Genomic DNA, 10,469 nt, shown 5'->3' on the forward strand with positions numbered 1-10,469 from the left:
TGATAGGTTGCACGAAGTGAAAGAATAAAGGTGTTAGTTACGTGCAAGCCTATCTTTGCATTACACATTCTGTTTTTTAGTTTGTTTTGCACTTTTCCACTGCACTTATATGCACTTACACATAATTCTTTTTGGACACATTCATTTAAGGCTTGATGACCGCCAATGATAAGAACAGGGCTAAATTAGTGAGTACCGACTGTTGGAAGGCGGTGACCCCAGGGGTCAAGAGGGCTCTCCTAACCACCTGGAACCTCCTCTCCCACAATTACTGCCGAGTCTTATCGAGGGGGGAGTCCCCGCCGGGGAGGACTGATCGTACACACTGTCGACACACCACACTTATGAACGGACACTACACGTGATACTTTATCAAGAAAGACTTTATCAAGATTAAGGGAAGGAGCAATACACAGCGATCGAGGGATCGCAAAAGTCTCGTAGCGAGGGATCGGGGAAGCGGGACAGTCTTAGGAGGCCAGCTGGCACGCCACGTACCCTGCGCACAGTTCTCAATCCTCGAACTGGTGGGTACGGGGGCTGCCGATGGGACTTGCTGTCCTACTCGCTTCTGGTTCAAGACGATCGTGAGGGTAGCGTCGATGGTCCAGCCGGACCAGAGAGTTCGTCAAGCCGCGACAAGGTCAGCAGGGCTTTGGGCAGGAGTACTCCGTCATACTCGTAAGCAGATGGAGCCGCGACAGCGTCAGCAGGGCTTCCGAGGTTCAGGTCTTTGCGCTTCAAGAGGGAGCCGCGACAGCGTCAGCAGGGCTCCGATGGTTCTGTTCCGCGGGTTATGGGGTGAGTCGCGACGACGTCAGCAGGGCTCGGTGGGTCAGAGTCTGTTCTCCTCAAAGTCAGCCGCGATCAGATCAGCATGGCTTCCTTGTCCAAGATACAACTGCCGACTAGATGGGAGGCCGGCTGTCTTATAGTACCGGAGTCCTTTGATGTCCGGACCCTCAGAGGCAGGAGGCCGGAGGTCCGAGGGATAGGCACCCGACTGTCTGGGCGGTTGGGTCTTTGATGCTTTGGACCATGCGTCCAGGGAATCCCAGACGCCCATCAGGCCTGGAGCCAGCTCGCTAGGAGGTCCTAGGTGCGATCGAAACCAGCCCCCAAGGATAGTTCAGAGGTGGGAGGGAAACCAGTTCCTCGGAAGGGGCCGGAGGTGTGATGGAGGTCTTGGTTTCGGGTACTTGGGGAGTCGTTCACCCCCCGGGCGGATCTGGGCGCGTCGGACGCGCATGCTTGACTGTAGCTAGGAGTGGCCAGGGGCTGCCGAAAGGGAAGAAGGCGGCCGGCCGGCCGGGGTGGCCAACATGGAGTCTGATGGTCACGTGCACGGGTGCAGGCACGCGGTCTGGGGATCGTCTCAGGTCCGGGGTAGGAGTGTCAGGTACAGTTCCGGGTGGACAGGAATCAGTTCCACCCGTAGATCTGGAGCTGTGGGGAGCAGCGAGGACCACGCCACGAGGCCCGGTCCAACATGCGTCCCCTCCAGCTGAAAGACGAGGAGCTGAGGCGGAAGAAGCGGGACAGGCCGTCGGCGTTGGCGTGGTCGGCACCAGGCCGGTGTTCCACTGTAAAATCCATCCCTTGGAGGGAGATGGACCAGCGTAGCAGTTTAGGGTTCTCTCCTCTCATTTGCATGAGCCACCGGAGAGGACGGTGGTCGGTCTGGACCCGGAAGTGGGTCCCGAACAGGTAGGGCCTCAGTTTCTTCAAGGCCCAGACGACTGCGAAGGCCTCTCGCTCGATGGTGCTCCATCTCTGCTCCCGGGGTAGTAACCTTCGGCTGATAAAGGCTACTGGATGATCAATCCCCTTGTCGTCCACTTGGGAGAGCACGGCCCCTATGCCATGCTCGGAGGCGTCGGTCTGAACCACAAACTCTCGGGAGTAGTCAGGGGCCTGTAGGACTGGAGCGGTGCACATAGCCTGTTTCAATTCTTCGAAGGCCTTCTGACAGGCGGGGGTCCAGATAACCTTCTTGGGGTTGGCCTTGGTTGTCAACTCTGTGAGGGGGGCTACAATACTCCCGTACCCCTTGATGAATCTACGGTAGTACCCTGTGAGTCCTAGGAAAGCCCGCGCCTCGGTCTGGGTCGTGGGGGTCTCCCAAGCATTGATTGCGTCTATCTTGGGTTGGAGGGGGGCCACGAGGCCGCTGCCGACCTGGTGCCCTAGGTATACCACTGAGCTTTGTCCTATTTGGCATTTACTAGCTTTAATGGTGAGCCCAGCTCGACGCAGGGCGTCCAACACCTCCCAGAGGTGGTGCAGGTGCTTGGGCCAGTGAGCACTGAACACCGCAATGTCGTCTAAGTAGGCTGCACTGAAACTTTCCAACCCGGCCAGGACCTGATTGACCAGTCGCTGGAAGGTGGCGGGGGCGTTTTTCATGCCAAAGGGCATGACTCGGAAGTGGAAATGGCCATCCGGAGTGGAGAAAGCAAACCTTTCTTGGGCCCTCTCCGTGAGGCCGATCTGCCAGTAGCCACTGGTGAGATCGAAGGTACTGAGGTACTGAGCCGATCCTAGGCGGTCAATCAGTTCGTCGGCTCGGGGAATGGGGTGTGCGTCGGTTTGGGTGACTGCATTGAGTCCGCGGTAGTCGACGCAGAACCTCAGCTCAGGAACGTTGCCGGGGGCGGACGCCTTCAGAACCAGGACCACGGGGCTAGCCCATGGACTGTCGGAGGCTTCCACCACTCCTAGGTCCAACATTTTGTCGACCTCAGCCTTGATGCAGGCTCGGACTCGGTCTGGGACTCGGTAGGCTCTGTGCCGTACCGGAGGGCTATCCCCGGTGTCCACGTCATGGACGCACCAATTTGAGATGCCGGGAGTGAGGGAGAAGAGGTCTGAGAATTGTCCCAACAAGTGGCGACATTCCTCTCGCTGTAAGGGGGTGAGGGAGGAGGAGAGAATCACTCCCTCTATGGAGCCATCTTGGTCCTTTGCACACAGGAGATCAGGTAGAGGGTCTGTTTCCTCTTCCTCTCCGTCGTCGGTGGCAAGGAGTAACCCCAACTCAGACCGCACAAAATGGGGTTTGAGCCGGTTTACGTGTAACACTTTCAGGGCGTTCCTGGCTGATTTTGTATCAACGAGGTAGGTGACCTGGCTCTTGCGCTCTATCACCTTAAAGGGTCCAGTCCACTTGTCCTGCAAGGCACAAGGTTCCACTGGGGACATGACCCAAACCTGTTGGCCTGGTTGAAACTTGACCAGAGTGGCATTCTGGTCGTACCAGTGTTTCATCTCCTCTTGGCTGTCCTCCAGGTTGGCCTCGGCCAGCTAGCGAAACTTCCGCGTCTGGTTCCGGAGGGCCAGGATGTAGGAGAACACATCGGGGGTGTGCTCGGGGGGGCTGTCTCCCAACCTTCCTTGACCAGGCTGAGGGGACCCCGGACGCGGTGCCCATAGAGCAGCTCGAAAGGGCTGAACCCCAAGGATTTCTGGGGAACCTCTCGGTATGCGAACAGGAGGCAGGGCAAGAGGACGTCCCACTTGCATCGCAAGGGCTCCTCGAGGCCCATGATCATCCCTTTCAGGGTGCGGTTGAACCGCTCCACCAGGCCGTTACCCTGGGGATGGTAGGGGGTGGTGAACCTGTACGACACCCCACACTGTTGCCAAAGGGACTTCATGTACCGGGAAATAAAGTTTGTGCCTCTGTCGCTCACCACTTCCCTCGGGAATCCCACCCGGGAGAAGATCCCCATGAGGGCCCGGCCCACGACCGGGGCCGTCACGGTCCGGAGGGGAATGGCTTTGGGGTATCGGGTGGCGTGATCGACCAGGACCAGAATGAACCGGTGACCTAAGGAGGTCCGGGGGTCCAGAGGTCCGACGATGTCGATCCCCACCCTCTCAAAGGGGGTGCTGACAACGGGAAAGGGCTGAAGGGGAGCCTTGCGCTTGCCTCCGCTTTTGCCGCTAGCCTGACACGTGGGGCAGGACTTACAGTGGTGTTCTACATCAGCACGCATGTGGGGCCAGTAGAAATGGGTTACTAACCACTGGTATGTTTTATCTTGGCCCAGGTGTCCCGCCAGGGGCACATCGTGGGCCAGGTTGAGGAGGAGGCCGCGGAAACGTAGGGGTACCACCAGCACGCGGGCTGACCCTAGTTCGGCGGTCTTCTGTTCACTGTACAGTAGGCCGTTTTCCCAGTAAAGGTAATGGGAGCCGGACTGGTCTCCGGCGGCCTGGGCTGCGGCCTGTCGCCGGAGCCCGTCAAGGGCAGGGCAGGAGGTTTGCTCTTGGCAGAACTCCTCTCGGGACGGTCCTCCTTCTTGGCGCCACTGGACCAACTCAGGGATATCGGCTAGTGTGGGGACTGGCTCGACGGCTGGTCCGAGGGGACCTTCGTCGGATTCGCTTCCTTCGGTGGGGGGTTGATCGAGGATTGGGGGGTGCTCACTTTCCTCGGGAACATCCGGGGCTGCACTGGGGGACTCGGTCTCTCCGTTCCCGGGGTTGGACATTCTGGCGGTCATGACTCGGGTGCTCACACAGGCCCATTGGGGTAGGCCCAACATCTCTAGATGGGTCTTTCTCTCTACCTCTTTCCATTTGGAACTCTCTAGGTCATTCCCCAGGAGGCAGTCTACCGGCATGTCCGTTCGGACTGCTACCCGTAGATCGCCCGAAACTCCCTCCCACTCAAACGGGACTTGGGCTATCCTGCAGGTGCGGATGGAATTGTCAGCTGCGATCACTTACAGGAGGTGTGGGGGATGATCATGGACTCAGGGACTAGCGTGTATCTAACAGACGTGATGCTGGCCCCTGTGTCCCTAAGGGCTCCTACGCTGCGCCCGTTAACCTTAACTGTCTGGCGATACTTTTCTGTGTTGTCTGGTAGGTAGTCTCCTGGGATCATCTCGCTATTCCCCAGGGAGGCTAAGACCATGGCTGCGGGCTCCCACTCTCCCTGTTCTTCTATCTCTTCCTCGTCTAAGGCCACTGAGGTTATCTGTCTGGTGGAGGGGCCAGTGAGAGTGGATTTCGGGGTCATGGGACATCGGGGATCACCGGCGTAGTGCCCGGGCTGCTGACACTTGTAGCACGTGGAGCTGGGGCGGAGCCCCGGGGGCCCTGCGCTCGGGGCGGCTCTCATCGCAGGGGGCGAGCGGGGGGCCTGGTTTCTGGGGGGACTACGCTGGGGCCCTGACTGGGATCCCTGCTGCTTGCCTCGACCTCCCCCACCCCGCTGGCGGGAAGATCCTTGGTTGTTCCGTGGGGGTCTCCCCCAGGCCCCTTCTGGACTCGGGTGGCCACCCAGCGATCGGCTTCAACAGTCTTAGAGATGCTGTCGGAGTTCCACAAAGCAATTGGCGGACAGGTGCTCGTAAGCGACTAGGTCGACTAGGCCTTCGAAGGTGGTTACGTTGCTGCCCTTGATCCACCCATCCAGGGCCCGGGTGTAGTAGTTCACATAGTCCACCCATGTGGTGCCCGGAATCTTCTTGCACTCCCTAAACCGCTGGCGATACATTTCTGGCGTTAGGCCGTAGCGGAATAAGAGAGCGTCTTTCATGTGAGGGTAGGCGTTCATGTGTGCGGTCGGTAGGTCCAGCAGGGTGTCTCTTCCTTCGCTGAGGAAGCAGCTCCAGAGGCCGGCCCCCCAGTCCTTCTCAGGGACCCGGTGGGCTGACATGGCAATCTCGTAGGATTTGAACCTTTGCTGGATGTCATCCCCTTTGTAGAACTCCTTCACGACGTCTTTGGGAATGTGCACTTTTGCTTCTCGGGGGACCACCTGCTCTCCGAGTCTCAGTGGTCCGGGTGCCTCTGCTCTGGCTTTCAACTCGAGTTCCTTGAGGGTGCGTGCGTGTTCGTGCTCGAGCTGGAGCTTCCGGCCTTCATGCTCCCTCTGGAGCTTCTTTTCTTCCAGCTCCCCCTGGAGCCTCAATTGTTCGACGGCCAATTTCTTTTCTGCAAGTTTGATTTCGCCCTCCAATTTGAGGCGCGCCAGTTCGAGCTCATGGCTTCGGTCACGTTCTCGGTCGGCCATCTCTTCTGATGACCGCTCTCTCCCGGTGGCTGGGCTCCGGGTCGGTTGCTGGATTCTCTCACTGGTCGGTGTACCGGGTTCGGTCTGTGGCCTTCCTCCCTCGTCTTCGATCGGGGGAAGAGATGCTCCGGACTCTACCCAGGCGGTCAGCGCTTTCTGGAAATCTTCCTTAGTACTTAGTCCGGTACTCGGGATACTCAGTTCTTTGCAGAACTGCTTCAGCTCTCTATGTGTGTAGTCTTCCAGGAGGTCTTTGTCGAAGGTTGTCTTTACCCCAGATTCTGTAGTCGTCATTGTTGCTCTTTTCTTGTGTGTTTGCTGCGTGTAGGTTCATGTAGTGTGTCAGTAGTACGATCTTCAGACGTAGGTTCGTATCGCGTCGCTGCCACCAATGTTGGAAGGCGGTGACCCCAGGGGTCAAGAGGGCTCTCCTAACCACCTGGAACCTCCTCTCCCACAATTACTGCCAAGTCTTATCGAGGGGGGAGTCCCCGCCGGGGAGGACTGATCGTACACACTGTCGACACACCACACTTATGAACGGATACTACACCGTGATACTTTATCAAGAAAGACTTTATCAAGATTAAGGGAAGGAGCAATACACAGCGATCGAGGGATCGCAAAAGTCTTGTAGCGAGGGATTGGGGAAGCGGGACAGTCTTAGGAGGCCAGCTGGCACGCCACGTACCCTGCGCACAGTTCTCAATCCTCGAACTGGGGGGTACGGGGGCTGGCGATGGGACTTGCTGTCCTACTCGCTTCTGGTTCAAGATGATCGTGAGGGTAGCGTCGATGGTCCAGCCGGACCAGAGAGTTCGTCAAGCCGCGACAAGGTCAGCAGGGCTTTGGGCAGGAGTACTCCGTCGTACTCATAAGCAGATGGAGCCGCAACAGCGTCAGCAGGGCTTCCGAGGTTCAGGTCTTTGCGCTTCAAGAGGGAGCCGCGACAGCGTCAGCAGGGCTCCGATGGTTCTGTTCCGTGGGCTCTGGGGTGAGCCGCGACGACGTCAGCAGGGCTCGGTGGGTCAGAGTCTGTTCTCCTCAAAGTCAGCCGCGATCAGGTCAGCATGGCGTCCTTGTCCAAGACACAACTGCCGACTAGATGGGAGGCCGGCTGTCTTATAGTACGGGAGTCCTTTGATGTCCGGACCCTCAGAGGCAGGAGGCCGGAGGTCCGAGGGCCAGGCGCCCGACTGTCTGGGCGGTTGGGTCTTTGATGCTTTGGACCATGCGTCCAGGGAATCCCAGATGCCCATCAGGCCTGGAGCCAGCTCGCTAGGAGGTCCAAGGTGCGATCGAAACCAGCCCCCAGGGATAGTTCAAAGGTGGGAGGGAAACCAGTTCCTCGGAAGTGGCCGGAGGTGTGATGGAGGTCTTGGTTTCGGGTACTTGGGGAGTCGTTCACCCCCCGGGCGGATCTGGGTGCGTCGGATGCGCATGCTTGACTGTAGCTAGGAGTGGCCAGGGGCTGCCGAAAGGGAAGAAGGCGGCCGGCCGGCCGGGGTGGCCAACATGGAGTCTGATGGTCACGTGCACGGGTGCAGGCACGCGGTCTGGGGATCGTCCAGGTCCGGGGTAGGAGTGTCAGGTACAGTTCCGGGTGGACGGGAATCAGTTCCACCCGTAGATCTGGAGCTGCGGAGAGCAGCGAGGACCACGCCACGAGGCCCAGTCCAACACCGACCAGATATCCCGATGGTGGTGCGCCCGTGAGGGGCCATCTCGCCTTTTCACATTTTTTTCAAAGTAGTTTCACATTATTGTGTCGTCCATTTATTCAGACTGTCGTAGATGGGATGGAGGCTTTTTAAACTGGCTTGTAAACGGTGTACTCTCTACCCCAATTGCTTACAATAAAGGGGAGATAATTGTAAAAGTTGCAATACGACATACACGTTTGAAATTACATGATATTGCCCATGGGGACCCGGTCATTGTTGTTTGTATGACTATATGAGTGGAGGGCGACTAGGGTTCTGTCTTTCCCTCTGTGCTCCTTATTGTGTGTATGGTTTATCAAGGGCAAGACAGGCAGATGTATTTTGCACGATTGTAGTTTGGATAATAGGTCCTCCCTAATTCCTACCAGCAAGGAATTACCATAGTCAAGGCGACTAATTAATAGTGCCTGAACAAGAGTCTTCCTGGCGCTGAGTGGGATACATGGGAAGATCTTTCTCAACATCCGAATGGTCCCGAAGCAGGAGCCTGCAAGCGTCTTCACCTGCTCCTCCATTGAAAGCTGAGTATCAATCTTTATCCCAAGAGTCTTCGCCCAACTTCTTGGGGAGGGGGCCTCTCCCAATTCTGAAGGCCACCAGTCTGAGGACCACAGGTCCACAGCCTTGCCAAACAGGAGAATCTCTGTTTTTGAGGAATTTAGTTGTAAAAAGTTCCTCTTTATCCAATCTTCTATATTGATCATGCACTTTAAAATGGTAACTTTCGTTTCGGCTGGATCCTTCTCTATATGTACAATCAGCTGCGTATCATCAGCGTAGGATATCATTTTGAACCCACTGTTTCTGATGATTGAGGCCAAGGGGGCAATATAAAGATTGAATAACGTAGGACTCAGATAGAGTCCTGTGGTACCCCCTTGTCCACTGCAGCTGCTGTTGTAGATGGCACATAGGCATTGAGCGGAACAGATTAGGTTCAGAGAGATAACTCTGGATCCATTTCAAGGCTAAGCCTCCGACACCAATCTCTCGCAGCCTACTTAACAGAATGTAGTTGCCGTATAGTGCAGTGTATTGTGCAGTGTAGTGCAGTAGGCCCTTTTAGGATAGGTACTGTCTAGTGCAGTACAGTGTGTACATCCAGGTAACTGAAGTATAGTGCGGTGTATTTTATAGTACATTGTGCTTCTTTCCCGTAGGTATTGTCTAAAGCAGTGTAAAGTGCAGTGTGGTTCTTCGTGATTGGTCCTCTGTGCGGCAGCTTAAATCTCTAATTCTGAATTTCTTCTCTGCAGTGACGGTGACTCTGGATCCAGACACAGCGCATCCTTGGCTCCTCCTGTCTGACGGCGGGAGACATGTGAGAAGGACAGACACGCGGCAGCGCCTGCCAGACACCCCCAAGAGATTCACCTCCTCCTGGCCCTGTGTGCTGGGGAGCGAGGGGTTCACCTCCGGCAGACATTACTGGGAGGTGCAGCTGCTGCAGGAGGGGCTGGGATGGACTGTGGGGGTCGCAGCAGAGTCTGTGGAGAGGAAGGGAGGGGTCACATGGTCCCCTGAGAGGGGAATCTGGGCTGTGAAGGGGAAGGGGAAGGGGAAGGGGAAGGGTCAGTACAGGGCTCTCACCTCCGCTCCGGCCCCTCTGTCCCCTCGTGAGAGGCCCCTGAAGCTGGGGGTGTATCTTGACTACGAGGGGGGGCGGCTGTCCCTGTACAATGCAGACTCATTGGAGCTTCTCTACACTTTCCCCCGGTCCCCCTTCACACACAGGCTCTTCCCGATCTTCTGTCTCTACTGGGGAGCAGAGCTGAGGCTGGTGTAGGAGCTGCACCCCCCCCCCTTCCCTTGAAGATGGCATTCATGCTCCCCTGCACTACCCTTAGAGGTCCCTGGGGGTGGGGCACCCCTTGCTGGAGTCCTGTGGGGGAGGGGCTGTGACTCATGTGGGGGAGGGGCTGTGGCTCTTGTGGGGAAGGAGCGCCAGCTCACGTGGGGGAGGGGCAGTGACTCCTATGTGGGGGAGGGGATGTGACTCCTGTGTGGGGGAGGGGCAGTGACCTTCCATCTCCCAGCTCAGATTTAACCCCTTCTGCTCCTGATTTGTCATGTATTTAACATTCAGCACCGACTCCACGAGCACACCAGACTCCAAATACAGGCACTGTTACCACAGGCACTGCTGGGTAGTGACAAAGGCGGCTCCATTTTATATAACACTGAACCCAAATACAGGCAGTACAGACTCCAAACACAGGCACACCTTACTCCATTCATAGGCACTCCTCAGTCTAGTCACAGGCACTCATGTCTCATTAACAATAATGATAGCTCCAGACACAGACACTCCTGACTCCAGGCACAGGCACTGCTGGTTCAGTTACAGATAACCCTAACTTCAAATTCAAGCACTGCTAACTAAACAGACACTGCTGTCACTACATACTCCAAAAACTGGCACTACTCACTGAAATACAGATAACCCTAACTCCGGGCCCGGGTGTAACAGACTCCTGTCACGGGCACTCACAAATCCAGCCATATGCACTGCTAACTCCACGCATTTCTGAATCCAAGCAACCTAACTCCAGGCACAGGCACTGCTGATTCAAAGTGGGCACTGGTGATTCCAGTCACTGGCACTGCTTATTCAATGCACAGGCACTGCTGACTCCAAACACATGATTATTAATGTAAAACACTGTCATAACTTATTCCACAAACAGGCACTGCTCACACAGTACGCTGGCTCAAAT

The 10,469-nt window shown here is 56.6% G+C and overlaps 1 protein-coding gene across 2 annotated transcripts in view; it reads left to right on the forward strand.

The window, feature by feature from the left end:
• Positions 1–9,540, forward strand: part of LOC147672094 (E3 ubiquitin-protein ligase TRIM11-like) — a 408,949-nt gene extending 399,409 nt beyond the window's left edge. Inside the window, exons 7-8 of one of the 2 annotated variants that reach the window (XM_086948040.1) lie at positions 621–643; positions 9,009–9,540. In XM_086948040.1, coding sequence (XP_086804166.1) covers positions 621–643; positions 9,009–9,538 — 553 coding nt within the window. In that variant the 3' untranslated portion in view covers positions 9,539–9,540. The remainder of the gene's footprint in view (positions 1–620; positions 644–9,008) is intronic. The other variant, XM_086948039.1, reaches the window with a different exon arrangement.
• The last annotated feature ends 929 nt before the right edge of the window (positions 9,541–10,469 follow it).

This window comes from Lissotriton vulgaris, unplaced genomic scaffold (assembly GCF_964263255.1).
Source record: "Lissotriton vulgaris unplaced genomic scaffold, aLisVul1.2 SCAFFOLD_744, whole genome shotgun sequence".
NCBI classification, from domain to species: Eukaryota; Metazoa; Chordata; class Amphibia; order Caudata; family Salamandridae; genus Lissotriton; species Lissotriton vulgaris.